This window comes from Chiloscyllium plagiosum, chromosome 4 (genome assembly GCF_004010195.1).
Source record: "Chiloscyllium plagiosum isolate BGI_BamShark_2017 chromosome 4, ASM401019v2, whole genome shotgun sequence".
Taxonomy (NCBI): domain Eukaryota; kingdom Metazoa; phylum Chordata; class Chondrichthyes; order Orectolobiformes; family Hemiscylliidae; genus Chiloscyllium; species Chiloscyllium plagiosum.
Window position 1 is genome coordinate 14,623,248 of NC_057713.1, and position 24,946 is coordinate 14,648,193.

A 24,946-nucleotide genomic window follows, 5' to 3' on the forward strand; every position below is an offset into this window, starting at 1 on the left:
CCACAGTCCAAAGATGTGCAGGTCAGGTGAATTGGCCATGCTAAATTGCCCGTAGTGTTAGGTAAAAGGGGTAAATGTAGGGGAATGGGTGGGTTGCGCTTCGGCGGGTCGGTGTGGACTTGTTGGGCCGAAGGGCCTGTTTCCACACTGTAAGTAATCTAATCTAAAAAAACTTGCCCACCACCGAGGTCAGGCTCACTGGTCTATTGTTCCCTGGCTTGTCCTTACCACCCTCCTTAAACAGTGGCACCACGTTAGCCAACCTCCAGTCTTCCAGCACCTCACCTGTGACTATCGATGATACAAATATCTCAGCAAGAGGCCCAGCAATGACTTGCCTAGCTTCCCACGGAGTTCTAGAGTACACCTGATCAGGTCCTGGGCATTTATCCATCTTTATGCGTTTCAAGACATCCAGCACTTCCTCCTCTGTAATATGGACATTTTGCCAGGTGTTACCATCTATTTCCCTACATTCTATACCTTCCATATCCTTTTCCACAGTAAATACTGTTGCAAAACACTCGTTTAGTATCTCCCCCATTTTCTGCGGCTCCACACAAAGGCCGCCCTGCTGATCTTTGAGAGGCCGTATTCTCTCTCTAGTTACCCTTTTGACCTTAATGTATTTGTGAAAACCCTTTGGTTTCTCCTTAATTGTATTTTCCAAAGCAACCTCATGTCCCTTTTTGCCCTCCTGATTTCCCTCTTAAGTATACTCCGACTGCCTTTATACTCTTCGAAGGATTCACTCGATCTGTCCTGTCTGTACCTTACATATGCGTCCTTCTTTTTCTTAACCAAACCCTCAATTTCTTTCGTCATCCAGCATTCCCTATACCTCCCAGCCTTTTCTTTCACCTTAACAGGAATATACTTTCTCTGGATTCTCGTTATCTCATTCCTGAAGGCTTCCCATTTTCCAGCTGTCCCTTTACCTGCGAACATCTGCCCCCAAACAGCCTTTGAAAGTTCTTGCCTAATACCGTCAAAATTAGCCTTTCTCCAATTTCGAACCTCAAACTTTTTTATCTGATCTATCCTTTTCCATCACTATTTTAAATCTAATAGAATTATGGTCGCTGATCCCAATGTGTTCCCCCACTGACACCTCAGCCACCTGCCCTGCCTTATTTCCCAAGGGTAGGTCAAGTTTTGCACCTTCTCTAGTAGGTACATCCACATACTGAATCAGAAAATGTTCTTGTACACCCTTGACAAATTCCTCTCCATCTAAACCTTAACACTATGGCAGTTCCAGTCTATGTTTGGAAAGTTAAAATACCCTACCATAATCAACCTATTATTCTTACAGATAGCTGAGGTCGCCTTACAAGTTTGTTTCTCAATTTCCTTCTGACTATTAGGGGGTCTATAATACAATCCCAATAAGGTGATCATCCCTTTCTTATTTCTCAGTTCCACCCAAATAACTTCCCTCGATGTATTTCTGGGAATATCCTCCCTCAGCACAGCTGTAATGCTATCCCTTATCAAAAACGCCATTCCCCTTTCTCTCTCGACTCCTTTTCTATCCTTCCTGCAGCATTTGTATCCTGGAACATTAAAGCTGCCAGTCCTGCCCATCCCTGAGCCATGTCATAGATATGATCTCTTTGATCCTCTATATTTCCTAAGGTCCTACAATTCATTGTGTATTTCTTTGCCACGTTATTGTCCTCCTGACGTACCTCACCTTGCACTTTTCAAGTTAAATTCCATTTGCCATTCTTCAGCCCATCTGACCAGTCTGTCTATTTGTCCCATAATCTGAAACTTGCTTCCTTGTTAGTTATGGCACCACCAATTTTCATTTCACCTGTGAATTTAACCATCACATCTACTTTTCTAGAACATCAATACATATTGCAAACAATATGTCATTGGGTGCAGGTTTCTAGTCACAAAAACAACATTTGACTATCACCCTCTGTTTCTTGACAGGAAGCCACTTTTGAATCAAATTTGCCAAATTGTCCTGGATCCCACTCACTTTTATCTTCTTGACCAGTTTCCCATGTGACACTACATCAACTGCACAAGCCTCATGTACCCACAAATTGAACCAAACTCTCCTGTTAATAAAGCAATGTTGACTGTCCTGAATTAATCCTTGTCTTTCTAAGTGGAGATGTATTTTATTCCTCAAAATATTTTCCATGGTTTTTGTACCACTGATGTTAGATTTACTTGTCTGTAGACTTGTGGTTCATACTAATAACACTTTTGAATCATCAGCTGTTCCCAGTCCTCTTACACCTCTCTTGTGTGCAGACAGGATTTGAAAATTAATGGCAGACTCACTGTATTCTTCTGCCTTGCCTCTCTCAGCAGTCTAGGATACAATCATCATAGCCTCGGAATTTATTGATTTTTAAGCCTGCTAAAACTACTAATACTTCCCAGTGCTATTTTCTTCAAGTATATCAAAGTCTCCTCCCTTAATTCTGCAATGTCTTCCCCCTTTTAAATCTCACTTACATCTTCTGATTCCATATGCAGATTACCACTTTTATCCCCAAATGGGCCCTGCTCTTTTTCAGGTTATCCTCCCATGTTCCTAACACACTTCCAAAACTGGATTTTTTTCTTTACTTAATCTGCCAGTGTTTTCTCATGTTGCCTCTTAGCTCTCCTAACCTCACTTTTAAGGAACACCACAGGAATGCAGAGAAAGATGGAATACATGCTGTTTGTGGCATGGCCAGGTGCAAGACTAACCTCTATGAGGGCATAACCTGGAGCTTCATGAGCAAGGATGTCTGGACTAAAGCATCTCTTTACTAAGACTGGACTATTACTTACAGTTTTCACAGATCTGCTGAAAGAAAAAGAAGCATAGCACAAGTCAATCAAGGAAAGTCTTGGCAATATATCTGAATTTTTCAGTGCATTGAGATCTATACACTGCCTTCTAGAGAAAAGAATTGGTGATCCCATCCATGCTGCAAAGGAGTCCGACACGAAAGACAAGATTTCCAACCCCAGTTGGGGTGACTGGCACCAGCAAAGCAGGGTTCATGAGAAATAGGATAGACAGGCTAATGGGTGGGGAGAATATAAAGATCGTTCAATGGGACCCTGTAGGCCAGTTAATGAGGCAACTCTACCGCTACCTCCACTTTACTTGCCACCAGTGAGCATATTGAAAGCTGCCAAGCTGTATATTTGGCGTGGTGGTTAAATTCTATCGGCGACAGAATAAATTGTTTATGGCCTCAGTTGGCAGGCCTCATAATGACTGGCCAACACTAATAAAATTGAGGTAGTTCAATTCTGGTGGGTTGAAGGCAGGCATGTTATCTATAGTGGTTATGCCCTCTCCACCTGTGCTGGCCATAAAATCCAGCCTTAGGAATTGAGGAATGGCCCTTGAAAGTATTTGCATGTCTTATTCCATCATGATTTAACTAACCAAGAATCGCCATTTCACCAATGATGTTAATAATCATTATTAATAGCATAATGTAATTATTAACAAATGTACAGATCTAACATAACCTATCACTTGGACTTTCTATTGTTCACTGCAGCTGTATTTTTATTGTAATTAAATATTAATTTTGTCATTGAATCCATTTTTGAATTGCTGATTTCAATTATATTTTGAATTATATTTGTTTCAAATTCTACATTCCGATCAACTCCCAGTCACCCCGATTCCACTTCCTAGCAAGAATTTATCTATCCTGAGGACCCAGTTGCGAGGAAGGGTTACTCGACCCGAAACGTTAACTCTGATTTAACCCCATAGGTGCTGCCAGATCTGCTGATCTTTTCCAGCAATTTCTGTTTTTGCTTCTGATTTACAGCATCCATAGTTTTTTTTTCAGTTTTCAGCCAGAGGATTCTCCTAGTAACTATCCATGTAAGGCATTACATTTTTGAAGTCAAGCAGCAACCAAAGTGTTCTCATGGATATTGGCATCATGGCAAGTTCCAGGACACCTGTTGCACACTTATAAGATGTGGTACTGATCACAAATAGCATGTTGTTATGGACCAAGTTCGACCCCTCAAAACACTTTTAAGCAGGTAGCCCAGACTAACATTGCTATTTGTTTCAGGTAAGTGTACAGTGGATATTCTCAGAATGAATTAGCTGGTTTGACTGCCAAGTTTTAAACAAACAGAATTTATTTACAGAATTACAGAATGAAACACAACAAACTGAAAATAGAATACTCGAATGACTTATCCTCCTTGAACCCAACAGGCTATCTCCACTTAATGATGCTGTTCCAAAAGAAAAATTGCAACAGTGCCAATCAACACATCCCTTAGCATAAAGAGTAAAAGTGACACAAAAAGCTTACAGGTTATGCAGTCAAAAAGGTAGAAGGAGGGAGAGAGCTCCCAGTTTCAACAGTGACCCTGACTCAACTAACCTCTGAACTGAAATGACCTGTGCAGCTAAAGAGCTGGCCACGTCCCCTTGATTATACCAGTTTTTTAAAAAAGACTTGAAAGCTTTCTGCCTGAATCATTATCTGTTATGTATAAACAAAAAGGGCCTCAATGAACCATTTAAACTCAGTCTGTTTAGATCCTAGTCAATTACCCCCTCTCTGAAAAACAAACTTCAAGGCCACAGTGACCTTGTAAAAGGACTAGCATTGTGACACTGTGCATTGATAGAATGGAATCCTCCTCTGTTGATGAGAGTAGCTACATTGGATGACACTCTCACTTCAAATTGGCTACAGGCCATAGTGCCCTACAGCCAATGTTCATTTTGCACTGTTCTTCCAAGGAAACCAGGATGCTTGAAACTTGGTGACACCCCTGTCAAGAAGGGACATATGTCCTCCAATGTACTATCATCTCCCAACGTTATGATTAGTTATCCCTGGCACAATTATTGCCTTCTCTGCATCCCAGCATGCTGCTTCCAATTCCCACTATTGCCTTGATAAATTGATGGAAGGCAACTGCTGTCTTAACAAAGCCTTCTGCCCTGGCTGCAGCAATAATCTCTTCATGGGGAAACAAATTGAAGCCATGTGGTCTATTACAAACTGCATCCATGACAGCCTTCTATCTTCATAGGTTGAGAATAAATAGATCCCACAAAGATAAGCAGTGGACCTTTGGAAGCAGGCAGCTGTCACTTTGTTGGACACTGGGATAGGATGGCAACTCCTTCAAGGTTGCAAATCTGTCTCCTGCAGGTGCCAGTTCTGTGACTATTCCCAAGATCCTTAGTCTGCAGTGAGAAGGTATTTTGCTCAGATGCAGAAAATTGCATCAAGGACAATAAACTCTGGCCCCTAAGGAGAACCTTTGGAAGCAGGCCATTAGGTCCTTGTCTGCCTTTGGTCCCATTAATTTGTAAGATACATTGCCCATCATGATAGTTGCAAGACCTTTTCTTCCATAATGACCTTGTCTATCTGATATATTTGGAATATTTACGGTATCCTCTACCATAAAGACCAATACAAAATATTGGTTCAATTATTTATCATTTCCCTATTCCCGATTAAAAATTCTGCAGTTGTTTCCTTCAAGAGTCCAGATTCGATTTAGCTTCTCTCTTTTTATATACCTTCAGAATCTTTTGTTGTTTGTTTTTACATTTCTTACCAATTGACTTTCAGAATCAATTTTCTCCCATTTTACTAACTTTTTAATCATCTGCTGCTGGACTATTATTAGCTTTGTATGCCATTGTTTTTGCTTGGATATGCTTCTTGGGTAGTTCATTCTTTTATTTGAGTCCTTCTTTATGACCAGAATAAATTTTTGCTGAGCGTTGTGAAACATCTGCTTAAAAGTCTGCTACTGCTCATCTACACATCTCCTTAGTTTATTTTCCTAGTCCTTTAGACAACATTTTCTTCATACATTTGTAGTTGTAATCTTTAAACTTTATTTCAAATCCTGCCATGTTGTAATTGCTATCCCTACAGCACCATTAACTAAATGATGTCTTATTAATCCTATTTTATTACAAATTATTCGATCTAAAATAGCCTGTTTGAAAATAGGATCTGCAACATACTGAAATCCTTGATGAGCTGTTCCATTTTATAATTGCACTTTTGCTTTGTCCAGTCAATATTTAGATTAAAACTGCAATGACAATTGAAATGCCCTTCTTATGCCTCCATTATTTTCTGATTTATATTTTGTCCTGCAGTGAATCAACTCCTTAGGGGCCAATAGACAATTTCCACGATGGCTTCTTCTCCTTGCCTTTCCTTATTCCCATCCAAACCAATTGCATTAAGTTGTATTTATTTATTACTACTTCTGCCATCAATTTACCTACTATGTCACAAATACAACATGCATTCATATAAAAAGCCTTAAGATTCAACTTCTTACCATTATTACTTATTTGGTTCTAATATCTGCTGCATTCTTTTCGTTATATTTTCATTACCTTCCAGTCACATTTTGGTTGTTGTTTGCCTCTTCATTTCATGTCTGCTCTCTTGTTTCTTTTTGATGTTTTAAACTTCCATTCAATTCCTTCCCATTTTCCCAATTGACTCACCATTGATTACACCATTCAGAGGCTGGGTGAACTCCCCCAAATGTAAATCGTACACTAGAACACCTAAATCTGCAACTTAAAATTTCTCAGTCACTCTCCATTTAAGTAATGCACTGCTTTTTCATCTATGCTGCCAAAGTGAATGAATTCAAATTTTTCCACATTATAATTAATTTTCCAGATTTTTGCCGACTCACTCAACCTACCTACCAATCTAATTAGTCTATAATTTCGGACTCACTCCATTCTCAAATAAACAGATACATCTACTACATTCCAATCTGATAGAATTCTTTCTGAAGTGTGGGAAGTGAGGGAATTTTGGAAAAATAAAATAGACCTCATTGGCAACCTCTTTTATAAGTCCACCTGAACCCAAAACATGTCATCCCTCAGCTCCATTAATTTACTTTGTACCACTTTCTTTATGATTGTAATTTCACTAAGGTCTTCTCTCCCTTTCACCTCCTGATGTACTTGAATGTATTCTCTATCTACTGTAGTGAAGAAGAAAGCAAAATATTTACTCATCTTATCTACTTTTTTTCTTTTTATTTATTATTAACCAGCGTTCTCACTCTTTGAAAGACCAACACTGCACTTTATTTACTCCCTTCTCTTTTAAATATCTGTAAAAAGTTTTGCTATCTGTTTTTTTAAATATTTCAAACTTTTTCTCACGTTCTTTGTTCTGATTAGTGTTTTAGCCATTCTTGGACATTACTTTGCATTCTGGTTATGCATCTGACCTGCCACTCATCTTTGTGCAGTTATATGAAGTTACTTCATTCAATGGTTGTGAATATTTGGAATTATCTACCCAGTGAGGTTGTAGATTCTCCATTGTTAATTTCATTCAAGGCTGGAATGGTGAGATTTTTGGTCTCTCAGGGAATCAAGGGATAAATGGAATGATTGAGAAAGTGGAATTGAAGCCCAATATTATATTGAATGGCAATAGATCAAGCTTGATGGACCACAAGGATAACTCCTTCTCCGATTTCTTATCTTCTTGTTTTTGTGAAATAAAACAGAAAATATTGTAAATAGACAGGAAATCAGACATGAGGGTGCAAGGTGGAAACCCATCTCTCATTGATTACATTCAAGGTGGGAAAGGCCACTAGTATTCAATAAATACTGAGTGGAAAAGTCACCATGCAGGGAGCCCAAAAAGCAAAATCTGTAACATTGGCATATGGGCTTCCATAAGGATCACTTGTTCAATCACAAAGCCCAGTTTTGGGAAGAGGGTATCTAATGAGAGCCAGTAACCTCTGTTTCTTCCATTGTTTCCATGCAGCATCCTTTTCCCCAACTCCAGCCACTCACCTGTGGCCTGGAACCTTATTGAAGCCAGGCATCTGTGAATGTATGACCAGCATTAGTCTTGCTCCCAGTTGTGCTGATTAGTGCTGGAGATCTGCTGGCCTCTGATGTGCATTAAATTCTGGAAATGTTCTCCAATGGAAGCAATGCTGGTCTCATGCTTTATTTCCATTTTCTAAAACCCATTTTGTTTAAAGATATTTAAGAGGCTTGTACAAGGAGCTTTAACAGAAATTAAATTATAGAAAGGATATTTGCATTTTAGCAATTTGGGTGAAATTTTATAGACCCAATGCTATCACCTAGATCTTACATACAGGAGGTTGCAATTGGAGCACCACAAATAAATTGCTTCCTCCTCTTCTAATCAGTCCTGCTGATACAGTGTAGCACTGCGAAATTGTTCTTAAACATTATCCCTTGCAGCAAACATTTTAGAAAATTGCGCAGATTATTCTTAATACAAAGAGTACACCACACTTTGTCAAATGTAATTGTATTGGTCATTTTTCATCCTAATTCACCATCTATGCTAATATGTGATTCATATTCACCGAGTACTTATTAAATTATTCAATAACTTCTTCACAAGGAGATGCTAATTTTATTTTTTACAGAATCTGCATCTCTCTTTCTAGCCAGACATGAAGAGAACCAAATTTTTTAATCTCAAAGTGCATTTATAAACATGATATCCTATTTGAGTTGGAGAACAATAATATTATTAGTTAGATGTATGGCATTACATATTTTCTTCAATTTTACTCTAAAAATGTGTATATTTTTCAAAAGTTGTTTATCATGCACCACAGTTTTTTTATCCATTAAAAGATACATGTGCTTTATTTCCTCTTTTTAATGGAAACTAAATGACGTAGTTTATTTTTAGATTTTGGAACTTGGTTGAGAGTAACTGACCAGTAATAGAGAATCCTATTCACTCCTGTCACTTTATTGGTTTATTGAAATTTGCTTGCTCACTTAGTTCGGTAATGCCAATCTTGGCCTGAAATAAAACTCATTTCTTTAATTGAACTGTGCAACTGAGGGAAGCTGAGTGTGTTCCCTATTATTAACATTAACAAGCAAATCGAACTGTTATCATTTATTGCTCACGTTTATTTAACATTTAAATAAGATTAACGGCCTTTTAGGTTTTTCACTAGTATGAAATCCCTTTTGTTCATGAAGATCATTCCTTCTCAAATTGTCAGAAAGGAAAATACAGCCCTCAGATTTGTACACAACTGCAGAATCTTGGAGATTCTGTATTTTTTTACATCTTTTGAGTATGCAGCTGTTTTGTACACTTTTGTCTAATTTATATGTTCTATGTCATTTTAACTTTTTGTACTGCTAGCTGCTACACTGAAGCTACCATGCTGTACTCACGGCAGTCAACTCTAGATGATATAGATGATATTCCTAAAACAAGTGAGCGTGCTCGACCTAGGCTTCGTAAAATGTACAGCGTTGATATGTCATCCTCATCGGTTGAAAGTTGCAGTATAGTGTCAAGGTGCTTTATTCATGCATGCTTAATTTCCATAATTAATTAAATATATGTATGTTATATACATATATAGTATATATGTGTTTATATAATGTGTTCAGCATGATTCCTACTTTTAAACTCAGGTTTCTGCTTTGTAAAATGTAACAACACTACAGGTTACTTGACCGTGCTGCGATAAACTTAATGCTGAAACTAGTCAGAGTGTCACTGAAGTTATGCGCTCAAATCTGGAATTATTCAAATCTGCAAGGTCCTTTCTGTATTTACTATTTAGCCTGCAGGCTACACTAAGAATTGTGCAAAATTACAGAGTATAGGTTCAATCCAAATCATTTCTATTGGAGTTCATATAACACACAAGCCCTCTAACTTTAACTTGCGTTTCCTAACTTGCCCATATTCTTCCAATTCAAGTGTGCATCAAGCCTCCAATTAAATGCATGAATACTAACTGCCTCAACCACTTCTTGAGTGCTACATTCTTTTGTAAAGAATGTCTTCCTGCTTTCATTATTCTGATAAGTTATTGACTATCTTCTATTCAAGCTCCTTTGCACTAGAGTCTCCCAGAAGTTGAACCAGTTTCTCCATGTCCATAATACAAACCTGTTGGTCATTTTAAAGAACTCTTTCAGGTTATCTTTCAGTCTTCTCTCTTATAAGGAGTAGAGTATGAACAGCAGCCTGTTCGATCTGTCCTGACAAACGTTTGCTTCCAATTCTGGTAAAATCTTGGAGGATTTATGTTTTGGTCATAAACAAAAAAGCTGATAAAATAGTCACAATTTAAGGGAGAAGAAAAGAACTTCCCCTTTCATTGCTTGAGTAAGTACTAATATACTTTGTGGTTTAATACAAAACGATACAGATAAGGTAGGTTCAAAATTCTGTCCAGACCTGTGCTGCTTTCGTTGGTCTTAATGAGGCAGTGTTGGTGATGCTACAGTTGATTGGTCTGCTTGGAGAATGGAGAAAACTGACAAATGCTCTTTCTTCTGCCTGTTTTCTAATGGAACGTGTGTGCATGTTGGATAATGATTAAATTGGACCCATTATAATGCCTTTTTTTTAAGTAACCTGCTGACTCTTAATGCCTGTTTTATATGTGAAGAATGTTTACTTTGGGTTGGTACTGGAGGTCTCCCAGTTCCAGAGAGAGTGTTCATACAACGAATTATTGCCACAGAGACAAAGGAGTAGAAAGTTTCATTCAATTCTAATGGATAGAGTGCAACACAAAGTAAATTAAATTGATGAATCTCAATATTTTCTTTACCTTTTGACTCTGTACAGGTTTAATTATATTTCCACATTTTAATCACATCAATGCCATTTGACACACAAGCATGGACCTATGTGAGCAATCCTGGCATGTGGACTGAATATGTGCATGAAGCTGGTGCCAAATGTACAATGAATCTTTTCCTGGTCAAGACAATCAAAGTTTTGTAACTTGATGCTTAAATCATCATGGAAATTTTAAATGTTTTGAATAGGAAAGGATTAAAAATCTAAAATATCATTGAAAGGAAGAAAGATTCGCTACAAAATGTATTTTATTAAAGTGAACATTTCTTTTTCTTAGTGAGCCAACACAGTGCACACTGCTGTATTCACGCCAAGGTACCACAGACACAATTGAAGAAGTGGAAGATGAGCAGGATGAAGAAGCAACAATTCCTGTATGCACATCAGATATCATGACTGAGGAAGTTCCACCTTCGTATAGCAAAGCTGTTAGTCTTGATTGTCTATCCTTCAGTTCAGATTCAGCTGGTGAAAAACACCTCATGGCACTTACTCCAGATAGCAGGATAGATTTACTGGAAGATAAAATCTTTCCAAATTTAAGCCATGAACTAACAGCCAGTGAACTGCTTCTTAACAAGTAAGATGAAATTTAGATACATGTCTTTCTTTTACTGAATTAGCATATACTTTTAATACAATTCCAATATCTTACATTTCAGAATGTTTTATGATGAAGAATTAGAGGAGTCAGAAAAATTCTACAAAGCCCAGCCTCGAGCACTACTCCTATTCTTCGCTCTATATAATACCTTAGTAGCTCGTTCCGAAATGTTGTGTTTCTTTGTCATTATACTGAACCACATGGTATCTGCTTCAATGATTACACTGGTACTTCCTATTCTTATCTTCCTCTGGGCTATGCTGTCTGTACCAAGGCCAAGCAAACGTTTCTGGATGACAGCCATTGTGTATACTGAGGTATGTTAAATTTTTGGAGTTTGTTTTAATTTATTTACATTATTTAATACTTAATTTCCTTTTATTGTGGCTAAAAATAGTTTTACAATATTAAAAGAACTGTGGTAATGTTGTCTATTCAATATTACTAGAATGGGCAAGTTAATTATAATGTTAGCTCCTTACAAAGTTTTGAAATATCAAATTTAAAATACAAATGTATGTGTGGGATTATAGGCAGAGAGAGTGGGTAACTGAGGATGATGAAAATATCTTGGAAGTTGAGAATGTAGTTCTGTTATGTATGTTACTCCTACATATTATTAATTTCACATACTTTTGCCAACAATACACAATTTACAAGCCCAAGCCATGAAATAATAGATAGTCTGGGTGAAACTACAATGGGGAAAGTAATGCCATTCATCTTATTTGTGTTTATGGGACCTTGCTGTTAAGATTTCAACAAAAATATATTTCATTATGTTTCACATGTACACATGTTGGTCTCATTTTCAATGCCTGAGGGTGTGAAAGTTTTGCAAAATGAAAAAGCTTTCATAAGTAATATTTACCTGAACCAATTCTGTCTTGCCTTTAATACTCTGAAAATTTTATAGCACCACCCATTGATAGCTCTAGATCAGTCTGACTAACTCAACCATTCAAATGGTCTCCTGGTCGGCCTCCAATCTTTCACCGTCTGTCCCCAATATCCTAAATTGTACCAAATTCTATTCATGCCTCTCTCTTTGCTCGTCTGACAATGTATTAATTTTAAAATTTTCTACTTTACTTCAAATCCTTCCATATTTTCCCATGCTCTATGACTGAATCTCCTCTTGTCTTGAGCCCAGTATCAATGCCTCATTCCAATTCCAGTCTCTTCCTCCTCCACATTTTTTTTACTTGCTATTGACAACATTGCCTTCAATTGCTTTAGCCCTAACTTCTGAAATTCCATTCTGAAACTTCTCTGTCTTTCTAGCTCCATCTGCTCCTTTAAGTACTCATTACTGTCTACATCTGTAATCAAGCTATTAGTCACCTGTAATATTATTTAGGCGGCCTTTCAAGAAAGATTGAACCCTGGAAGCTACTCTGTCAGATTACAAATCACACAACACCAGGTTATAGTCCAACAGGTTTATTTGGAAGAACTAGCTTTCAGAGTACTGCTCCTTCATCAGGTAGTTGTGGAGTATAAGATCGTACAACACAGGATATATAGCAGTAGTTGTGCAATAAATTCCATGTCTTACAATCTTATACTATCCAATGAAGGAGCAGCACTCTGAAAGCTAATACTTCCAAATAAACCTGTTGGACTATAACCTGGTATTGTGTGATTTTTAACTTTGTACTCCCCAGTCCAAATCCTATCAGATTATGTAACTCAGTAGTTGACCTGTTGGGGCGGTGATGGCATAGTGGTACTGTCACAGGACATATAAACTGGAGTCCCAAACTAATATTCTGGGGACGTGTTCAAATACCATCATGGCAGCTTTTAATAAAGATCTGGAATTAAAAACTGGCCTAATATGGCTATAGTCACTATTGCCATGAGTTTCCATTTGTTTGATTTATTTATTGTCACATGTACCTAAATACAGTGAAAAGCTTTGTTTATGAGCAGAACAGGCAGATCATAGTAAGCGAGAACATACAGAACATAGGGTTAAAAAAAACTTAGAGGCATATAGGTTATGTTGCAAAGGCATGCACTAGGCAAGATCAACATTCTTTGAAGTTAGAGAGTCTATTCATCAGTCTAATAATGGCCGGGAAGAAGCTATTCCTGAACCTGCTGGTGCATTTATTCAAACTTCTGTATCTTTTGCCTGACGGAAGAAGTTAGGAGAGAATTACCAGGATGCAATGGGTCTTTGATGATGTTGGCAGCATTTCCACAGGTTGGCTTCCATGATGGGGTGGGCCATGCACGCAACCTTCTGTAGTTTCTTACCATCTTGGACAGAGTGGTTGCCAAACCAGGCCATTATGCACGCAGATAGTATAGTTTCAATGATGCATATGTAAATATTGGTGAGGGTCCATATAGGTATGCCAGATTTCTTGATCGCCTGATAATGAAGCGGCTTTCTTGTCCATTCTTGACTGAATCTACATGGGAAGTGCAGGACAGGGTGATGGCTATCATCACTCCTAGGAGTTTAATGCTCTCCACCCTCTCAACCTCAGCTCCACTGATGTAGTTCAGGACGTGTTCTTCTCCTTTCTTTCTGAACTTAATGATCAGTTCTTTAGTTTTGCCTTAATTGAGGAAGGGGTTGTTCTCATTGCACCATGACACTAAGCCTTCTATCTCCTTTCTGTGTTCTAACTCATCATTGTGAGATATCCATGTTGGTGTTATCAACTAACTTGCAAATGGTATTCATCAGAATTTGGCAACACAGTTGTGGCTATACAAGGAGCACATTAGAGGGCTGAGGATTCATCTTTTGTGGGGGAGCGGGGGGGTGTGTGGGGTGGGATCCATCGTGGAGGAGGTTCAGTTGTCTATCTTCATTGATTGCAGTCTGTAAGTCAGAAAGCTGAGGATCCAATTGCAGAGAGCAGAGCCGAGACCGAGGTCTCAGAGTTTTGAGATTAGTCTGGAGAGGATAATGGTACTGAAGGTGGAGCTGGAGTCAATGAGCAGGAGTCTGACATAGGTGTCCTTGTTGTCCAGATGTTCCAGAGGTGAGTGCAGGGCTAGGGAATTGGGATCCGTTGTGGATCTGTTACATTGGTAGGCAAATTGTAGGAGATTGAGACAGGCCGGGAGATTGAGGCAGGCCGGGAGATTCGAGTTGATGTGGGCCATGACCGGCCTTCTTGATTATGGAGGTCAGAACCACTGGGTGGTAGTCTGCTTCACTAATGTCCTTCAGGGAAGCATATCTGCCATCCTTACCAGGTCTGGCTTCCATGTGATTCAGACTCTCAGCAATGTGATTGACTCTTAACTGCCCTCTAACATAGCCTAGTAAGCCACTCAGTTCAAGGGGGAAAGTGAGGACTGCAAATGTTGGAGAATCAGAGTTGAAAAGTCCCATCCCATAGATGAATAAAAGAAGTACTTGTTTTGTCAAAAACCAGAATACTCACAATGAACGTTGTTATTGGCACATTCCGCTGACTTAGGAACATTTATGTCATCAAATATGAATTACTCACTGGGTTACCTGTCCTATATTCTTCACAAACTTCAGCTATTCCAGAACAATAGGGCCTTTTACATTTGGAATATATGTTTTCCCTATCTAATTGTTATACATGTTTGAGTGTTACAACATTTCCAATAAATATTTCTCACTGTTAAGGTGTCTGACCAGAATACAAAATTGGAAAACTGCTTTTAAAATTTTAAAGGAGAATTGGAATCCATATTCAAATGATTTTTTTTCAAAAAGTGCTTTGTTAATAATGGTTCAGGTCAAATCTATACACAGATTGTTAATGGATAAAACATTAATATTGCAGACGTCTGTTGCATCATAACAAATTGTTAATCAAATTGAGTATATTTCATTAGAGATTTACGGACAATATATTTTAAAACTTGGAAGGTGGAATTCAAAACTATTTCCAGCAAATTCAAGCCTCATGAACTTAAAATGCTATTCTGATAAAAGCCATTAAAATTCCAATCAAATAAGTATGGGAAATGGGAACAGAGTGGTTACAGTTACAGTACGGTGTTCAGTTTTAGGGCAACCATTCGTAAAAAGTGAGTAAAGATGATATAGATAAGCGTAATATAAATGATTTTTAAAAACTAAATTCTTAAAGAGAAATTTAAAATACATTGGAATGATCAAGTTTAAATGAATACTTAGTAGAGATTTTTTAAATTATGGAGCCTTTCAGGCCATTCGGTGAGTCAGTGACATGAGTTAATCAGTGATAATTCAGCCTTTTTCAATAGCAGAATAAGGGTACCAGGATGGAGGCTAGCTTATGTATGAACCTTCCGTAATAATTCACCAACCCAAGGAAGACCATCCTCAAAAATGTTTATACATTTAATTAGGGTTTCACTCAGGTAGCCATACTTTAATCGGCTCCTAGAGTGAGCAAGACCCCTGACATACCTGCTTATATCTGTCAGCTAGGACTCCTTGATTGGACCAGGTTAACAGTCCCAATCAGAGAACTCATATTATACAAAATCCATGTTCAAATCACTACAAATGGGAATCAGGCGAAGCCACCTTTGGTTGGAGTCATACTTAACACAAAGGAATAGGGTTGTGGTTTTGAGTGGTCAATCATCTCAGTGCTACAACATCCATGCTGAAATTCATGGGCCCAACCATCTTTAGCCATTTCATCAATTACCTTTCCTCCATTCAGATGTGGGGATATTCACTGATGATTGCACAATACTCAGCACCATTTGCAACACCTCAGATACTGAAGCAGATGGTGACTAAGGCTTGACCTGATAAGTGACACTCAACATTTGTGCTCCACAAGTGACAGGCAATGACCAGCTCCAGCAAATAACAATCTAACCATCACCCCTTGGTGTTACTGAAACCTCTATTATCAATATCCTGGGAATGCCATTGCTCAGAAATTGAAATGAACCAGCCATATAATTACTGACTATAAAAGCATGTCAGAAGCTAGGAATTCTGTGATAAGTAACTTACGTCCTGTCTTCCTAATTTCTGACAATCATCTCAGAAGCACAAATAAAGAGTGTAATGGAATATTCTGCACTTGTAGGCACAGTAACACTCAAGAACTTGACACAAGCAACAACAAAGCAGTTTTTTTTTAGATTAGATTACAGTGTGGAAACAGGCCCTTCAGCCCAACAAGTCCACACCGACCTGCCAAAGCGCAACCCATCCAGACCCATTCCCCTACATTTACCCCTTCACCTAACACTAGGGCAACTTAGCATAGCCAATTCACCTAACCTGCACATTTTTGGATTGTGGGAGGAAACCAGAGCACCCGGAGGAAACCCACGCAGACACGGGGAGAATGTGCAAACTCCACACAGAAAGTCGCCTGAGGTGGGAATTGAACCCGGGTCTCTGGCGCTGTGAGGCCACAGTTCTAACTGCTGTGCCACCGTGCCGCCCATATTTGATTGGCACTCCTGCTAATACATTCAACACTCACTCCCTCTAACATCAAAACACAATGGTAGCATGGTCACTGGGCTCAAAGCATTAGTATTCAACCTATATGACTGGTCCTTTAATATCAAGGGGTAAAAAATTCCTGGAATTCCCAACCTAACAGCACATCACAAGGACTGCAGCAGTTCCAAAAATGTATCTCATCACCACCAAGATATATGATGCTTTTCTAATTCATTTGTAGGGTTCTAATAGAATTTACTCATACATACATAAAATATCTCTGATTTATTTATCCTATTATTATTGTTGTTGTTAATATTAACTGTGGATGGATGAAATGCCCTCATATGTAACTGATAATGATTTACTCTGGTTGTTTTCTGTATTTCCCAAAGTACCATAACTATTTAATTCCATTGAATTAAACTGGATGATAATGCAAATGTGACTGCTATGCAAACCTCTGGTGTTTCATCTTCTTACAGGTAACAATTGTAATCAAATACTTTTTCCAATTTGGATTTTTTCCTTGGAATGAAAATTTGAGTAGAACTCGAGATAAACCTGATTTTGCCCCAAATATAATTGGCATTGAGAAGAAGGAAGGCTATGTGCATTATGACCTTATACAGCTACTTGCACTGTTCTTTCACCGATCCATTTTAAAGGTAAAATGATGTCATTCCTTCCTGAAGGAAAAATACACTGTCAAACTGTCTTCTCTGTGCATTCTCATGTGGAAGATTGCGAAAGGTTATTTCTATCAGGTGTTAAAAAGATATCCAACATCTTATGTCATAAAGTGTGGTAAAAGCAGGAAAAACATAATGTTGGTGATGGGTAATCATTGGGGCATGGACTCATCTCCTTGTCTCAGATTTTAACAACTGCTGAAAATGTGTTGCTGGAAAAGCGCAGCAGGTCAGGCAGCATCCAAGGAGGAGGAGAATCTACGTTTCGGGCATGAGCCCTTCTTCAGGAATGAGCCCTTTTCCAGCAACACATTTTCAACTCTGATCTCCAGCATCTGCAGTCCTCACTTTCTCCTATCAGATTTTAACAAGCCTATGAAGTAGTTTTGTGAATAGTTTGTTCTTATTTCAGCATGTATGTCAGACCTTGGGGTTAACTTCAACTTATAATTGATTAGTTCTTACAATTAAATTATAGACTGAATTTGAGAGAGCCAAACTAAATGATTACTAGTTCTATTTTGTTACAACATGATATTTAATAACTTTAGCATAACAAGAGCAAAACAAATAACACTTAATGAAAGCAATGGTTTGCAATTGATTCACTTTAGAGTACCAGTTTGCAAACCTGGGTGACTGGGCACTATTCACTTGTTCTGTTGTGTTGATTGAAGTTCCCCTTCAGTCTTCCTTTGTTTGTGCATGGAACCACTGAGAATCACCATTTGTTAACCCTTGCTTGCCACTGTACCCTATGCATGAGCAGAAACATTCTGAATTCTAATTGGCTTATTACATTATGAACATCTCGTGGTCCATCTTGGATTGATGAGGAACTGTCTGCCCAATTTCTGAATAATTTCTCTAAATGGTATGGTCATCTTAGTGGCGTGACTTTGAACTGTCTCCTGATTCATTCTTTAACACATCAATCACTTTATAAAATCATTACTATTGTAACAGCTTGTCTGTATGAAACTCCAAACCTTTTAGATATCTACTAAGATTATTTCACTATCAGCATCTGAACAGGAGTTTGTAGTGTCACTCCCTAGTATTTTAATATTATCCCAAACACTCAACTGATGTACCTAAATATTCTCTAAAGCCTACAATATCCTTTAACTGCAAGAGTAATGTGTAACTCCACAAAACTGTTTATGCCTAAAACAAATTAAAGCTCAAAACAACGACACAAATTAATAAAAAATAGGACTGTTACATACTTTAAGTTACAAAATGAAAATTATTTAAAACACACAGAAATGAATATCATTTTCAGTAAAGCATTTTCCGTTATTAGTCCGACCATGAATACAACCATAAAACTGAGTCCCAATCATAGTTTTGACTTTTGCCATGTAACTTTCTTGTGCACAAGTGTTTTACAACTAACCACAAATAATTAAATTATGATGTAATTCTTCACTTTCTTAATCAAGTCAAAATTACTAATTATTGAAATTAATTAATCCTATAGTCCCCACCTTGAGGTTGAAAAGTGCCTGAGCATTCGATTCTTCATGTAATTATTTAAGGACAGATGTCAGTTCATTGGAGGCAGTTCAGAGAACACTCACTAGGAAGATCCCTGGAATGGTGGAATTGTCTCAAGAGTGAAGGTTAAACAGGTTGGGACTCTACTGTTTGGAATTTAGAAGAATAAGAGGTGATCTCATTAATACATATAGTACTGTTAAGGCACTTGACAGGGTAAATGCGGAGAGGATGTTTCTCCTCTTGGGGGAGTCTAGGACCAGAGAGAGTCATCTCAGAATTAAGACATGCCATGAGATGAGGAGGAATTTCTTCTCTGAGGATTGAAAGTCTTTAGAAGTTCCTGCCACGAAAACCTCTCAAGCAGAGACATTGTATGCATTTAAGACTGAGATAGGCAGATTCTTGAGCACTAGGGGAATCAAGGCTATGGGAAAGGGCAGAAAAATGGAGCTGAGGAGTGTTGAATCAGTCATGATACTATTGAATGGCAGAGCAGCCTTGAAGGACCAAATGTCCTACTCCTGGTCCTATATCTTATAGTTTTATAACATAGTAACACTACATTAATTCACCACATTATGTTTGTAAGCCCTATATCTGCTAATGGTACCTCAGCGTAACTTACTTCCAATAATTGTTTACAATCCTTTTTGTTCTGTCCTTATATGTTTCTATCTTTTACATATTCCTAATTTTTGCCCAATATAAGTTCCTTTATGTTCTATTTTCTTTACATTTGCATTAGTTTGTATCCAATTTTATAAAATCAGTATCTCTAGGATATATGTAAAAATGCCTTGATGATCTAAGAGTTTCCTTTCTTATTATACAGACAACTTTAACCATTTCAAGCATTATCTAGGAGCTCAACACATTATGAACCCATACTTCAGTGTCATTTATTATCACATATTACTTCATATGTTGTGACATACTCATCCAATCATAACTTCATATAAGTGGTTCTTTTATAACGCGATGGTTGCATTCATGTGCAAGCCTCTCTTATAGAAAAATCGTGCTTTAGAAGCAGCATTTAAAATATTGGCAATGTAATCACATTACAATCAATACACATTTTAAAAGTTTGCACTTTAGAAACAGTGTCCCCAATTCATCAATCACATTATATAGCAAATTTGCATTAATGAAATGCATGTTACTGCCAGAACCACTTGTACTTGTATTGGAATCCTAATATCATGTCACTCTTTCTAGGCTTAATTTATTGAAAAATCAAGATGCTGAACCTTGCCTTTTTTGGCTAAATCTGAATTGCTTTGAGTTTTTTGGAGGATTGTTTGCCATGGGTCTGAATTCTTTTACCGTATATGACCAAACTCACTTTGTTAACTTCTTACCTTGCACCTGTGTCATCTCTTATGACTGATTTCTACCCATCTGACTACATATTGTTCCCACAACTGCATACAACTCAGCAAATATCCACCCAAAGTCCAGCAACATTTATACCCACACCATCTTTGAAAGGTCCTGTGCACCTGGATAAGCTCTCACAATTATGCATTGCCCCTCGCTGGCAATGTCATGACATAGCAACCCCAAAGCCATGTTTTACATAGCATATAGCCAATATGGCTGACACTTCCTCGCACATACAACTCCATTCTCTCAACCTGGTTGCTCATTAACAACCTTGCCATATGCTTTATCTGTCCCAAGCTACATCCTATCTAACCAGCCTCTGTTGTCACTATTAATCAGTGTCCATTGCCTGTTGGACAGCCACAGCTTGTCATTGTCCAGTCAGGGAACATCGCATACAACGAAGTAAATAGATAATTACAAAGACAAACTTGAGCTTTATTTACAGAAAGCAAAAGGGAACACAAATAAATTTAGCTAAATGTCACTCCATAATGCAAACCATTTTTCAGCATCATGACCAAAAGTTACTTTACAGTCAATGATTGTGTGTTTCATCCAGTTAGAAGCAGGTGTCAGTGTGGTTCTGTCTCCAGCACAGCTGAGCTCAGCTTGGATAATGAGAGCTTCTTTCTCCTCAGAAACATGGAAAACAGGAGAAGGATTAGGCCATGTGGCCCTTTGAACCTGCTTCATCATTCAATATGATCATGGCTGATCATCCAACTCAGTCCCTTGTTTCTCCCAAAGCCCTTTGATCCCTTTAGCCCTAAGAACTATATCTGAATCCTTCTTGAAAATATTAAATGTTTTTCCCTCAGTAGCTTTCTGTGGCAGATAATTTCACAGGGTCACCACTCTCCGGGTGAAGAACTCCCTCCTCATCTCAGTTTTAAATGGCCTACCCAATGTCCTTAAACTATCGCCCCTGGTTCTGGACTACCCAGTCATCAGGAACATTTTTCCTGTCCAATCCTGTTAAAATGTTATAGGTTTCTAAGAGATTCCCCACTTATTCTTCTAAACTCCACTGAATATATACCTAACTGATCCAGTTTCTTTTCCTATATCAATCCTACCATTCCAGAAATCAATCTAGCAAACCTTCATTGCACCCACTCCATAGCCAAAACATCCTTCCTCATGTGAGGAATTGGCCTTGTTCAAGAAAAGTTGTAAGGATGATCCTAGCAATTATAGGCCAGGTAATTTAATTTTGGTAGTATGAGACTTCTAGAAACAACTGTTCGAGATTGAATTAGTTATCACAGGTTATTACAAGGAGTCAGCACAGGTTTCTGGAGTTTATTTGAGGAGGTAGCAAAAAAGGTAACATTGTTGATGTGATATATATGGATTTCCAGAAGACTTTTGATACAGTGCTACATAACAGACTTCTGAAGAAAGTTATAGGTCATAGTAGAAAAAGTGACAGTGGCTAGGTGGCTACAAAATTTATTGAATGATAGATTACGGAGAGCAATAGTCAATGGATATTTTTTAGCTGGAACATGGTTTACAGTAGAGTTCTCTGGGTTTTTGGGATTGGGACCCTTGCTTTTCCTAATATATATTAATTATCTGGATCTAGGTATGCAAGTCACAGCTTCAACGTTGGAAAAGACATGAAACTTGGAAGAATTCTACACTGGGTAGGATAGTATGGAACTCTAAAAGCAACATTGACAAGTTGCTGGACAGGTGGCAAATGATTTTCAATGCAGAGAAATGGAGGCGATGTGCTTTGGTTGGAAGAATATTGGAACACAATTCAAAATAGGTTGTACAATTTAGAGTGGAATAGCTTTTATTTGTCACTTCTACCAATATACAACTGATACAGGAGAAGCAAGACAGTGTTCCTCCAGTGCCGAGAGTGCTACATGGTCAGCACAAACTACATAGTTGTGCATGGCATAAAGTGCATAAGAAGTGTAAAGCACCCAAGTTAGAGTGTAACAGAGGGATGATGAATGATAGACATTTTTCTAGCAACAATATGAAAGAATTTCAGATGGGAAGGAATCCGATTATACTGGGTTAAATACCCTGATGGCTTGGTGGAAGAAACTGTTGCACAGTCTGGCCGTGAGAAACCGTATAGAGTCATAGAGATGTACAGCATGGAAACAGACCCTTCCTAGTTCTGGGCTCCCCGACCCCAGAGAAAAGACTTTGTCTATTTATCCTATCCATGCCCCTCATAATTTTGTAAATCTCTATAAGGTCACCCCTCAGCCTCCGACACCCCAGCCTGTTCAGCCTCTCCCTGTAGCTCAGATCCTCCAACCCTGGCAACATCCTTGTAAATCTTTTCTGAACGCTTTCAAGTTTCATAACATCTTTCCGATAGGAAGGAGACCAGTACTGCACGCAATATTCCAATAGTGGCCTAACCACTGTCTTCTGCCAGATGGCAGGAGGGAGAAGAGTTTGATTGGGGGGTGTGCGGGGTCTTCCACAATGTAACAGGGTACAGAGCAGAGGGACATTGGTGTTATCCCTGATGAAGGGCTTTTGCCCGAAACGTCGATTTCAAAGCTCCTTGGATGCTGCCTGAACTGCTGTGCTCTTCCAGCACCACTAATCCAGAAATTGGTGTATATATGTCATTCAAGATTGCAGAACAATTGAAGAGTGTGGTTAATAAAGCATATTTGCATAAGATACTTGTTAAACCTCAGCTGCAGTATTGTGAAAAGTTGTGGCACTACATTTTGGAAAGGTATGAATACATTATAGGAAATGCAGAAAGGATTTAAAAAAATGGTTCCAGGAATAAGAAACTTCAGTTATGAGGATAGACTGAAGATGTTGGGACTATTCTGCTTGGAGACAAGAAGGCTGAGAGGAGATTTGATAAAGGTTTTCAAAATCACGAGTGGGCTGTATAGAGTAGATAGGGAGAGGCTGTTCCCACTTATGAAAGGAACAAGAGCAAATGGAAAAAATCTAATTTAAAGTGATGTTCAAAAGAAGCAAAGGTGATGAAAATAGTTGAGGTTACTAGTTCAGCCTCTTCCTCACCTGAGGCATGGTGATCCACAGATTAAGGACTGTGGTAACTTTAGCTTTACCACCACATCTGGAGAGGAAAAATGATGGCTGGGAGTGCACCCTCAGCCCACCTGTTAGCCTGGTACACTTCCAAAGATTCCCTGCCCCGTTTAACATCCCACTACCCCACGACAGTCCGTTTCTACCCATTCCCCCATCATGGAGACTCACCCATCATTTGGACTTCATTTATAATTCTCTTGTAAGAAAAATAATTTCACTAAAACATTGTTTTTGCATTCTTTTACATTAACATTGTCGGAACACATAAACAAAAGTTGGGCCATTCAGCCAATGAGCCATTTAATATGGTTATGGCTGATGGAACACTTCAGTGCCTTTTACCCACAGTATCCCGATAACCTATTATGCCATTGGTACTTAGAAGACATTGGTAGTTTTCTCTTCGTTATATATCTCCTAAGATTTTCATTTCTGTTGAAGTGACTGGAAAGGACAGTTAGGAGAGATGTAGGAAAGGGGCTAAATGGAATTAACCCACTTTACACTGACATCCAAACTTAGAATTACCCACTGGATGTAAGTTGTATGAAAAGGTCACAACTATTCAGAATGTTGAAATTGTTCAGTTCATGGAAAATAGTGAAAAAACTTCTATTCTTTGAATTTTCTTTTTCTTTTATGAATGATTGTCAAACGGTGCTTTCTATATATAACATATTCTAGGGATCAGGTTCATTGTAGTGCCAGTCACATTTGGGCTTATGGCAAGCAATACTAGATGACTTAGTCAATTATTATCACTTTTGTAGTATAGTCATGTGAGTGGTATTAAAATATTATTGTATTAATTGTTCTGGTGATGACTACATGCTTATTTTGTAAACATTTAATTCTAGTGTCATGGTTTATGGGATGAGGATGATAAGAATGAAAATGCCTCAGCTAAAGATGACATGGAAGAAGATCATCTGAATGAATCTCAGAGAAAGAACTCTCTAGGTTCTTTAAAATCAATTAATTTGCAAGCATCAATGGATTCCATACATGTTCATTTTCCAGAACAGACAAAAGCCAGAAGACCAAGTTCCACAGGTTCACAGATCTCAAATCGATCGTCACATAGATCACAAAGAGGTATGTCACATATTTTTCGATAATTGTGGTGTGAGAAAAGATGTGTGAAATTTTGAGAATGCTGGAACTTCTTAATGTAGTTGAAAGTGTTGTTACTTTTAGCTTATCTGCCAGCAAATGTAACCTTATAGAGCGCTCAGTGCAATAACATTAGCTGAGATGTTTGCAAATATAATTGAGCTATCTTTGGAAAACCTTTCAAATTCAATGGTTTGAAATCTCTTCAGGAATCAAATATGAGACTAAAACATTTTAATAAGTGCTAAGCATATTTATTATAATAAATATAATCTGGATTACATTGTAATAATGAATTCAATGTCATGGAGAGTATGGAATTAAAGATAATTAATTAGCTCATATATAATTGATTTATAAAGAAGTAAATATTCAATAATTTCTAAATTGTTGGTCATATGTTCACCTTTAGATAATATGAAAATCTACATTAAATTTAAGAAACTTTTCAAGCTCACCTAGAAATCAACTTGATATTCAGACAAGATTCAACAAATACATAATACTTACAGTCCCACTTTGAGTT

At 37.9% G+C, this 24,946-nt stretch overlaps 1 protein-coding gene across 1 annotated transcript in view; it reads left to right on the forward strand.

Moving 5' to 3' along the window:
* The window catches only part of LOC122548766 (piezo-type mechanosensitive ion channel component 2), a 746,345-nt gene that overhangs the window by 664,099 nt on the left and 57,300 nt on the right, over window positions 1-24,946 (forward strand). Inside the window, exons 40-44 of the mRNA XM_043687533.1 lie at window positions 9,192-9,350; window positions 10,933-11,235; window positions 11,318-11,576; window positions 17,152-17,334; window positions 24,165-24,402. Of these exons, the coding sequence (XP_043543468.1) occupies window positions 9,192-9,350; window positions 10,933-11,235; window positions 11,318-11,576; window positions 17,152-17,334; window positions 24,165-24,402 (1,142 nt within the window). The remainder of the gene's footprint in view (window positions 1-9,191; window positions 9,351-10,932; window positions 11,236-11,317; window positions 11,577-17,151; window positions 17,335-24,164; window positions 24,403-24,946) is intronic.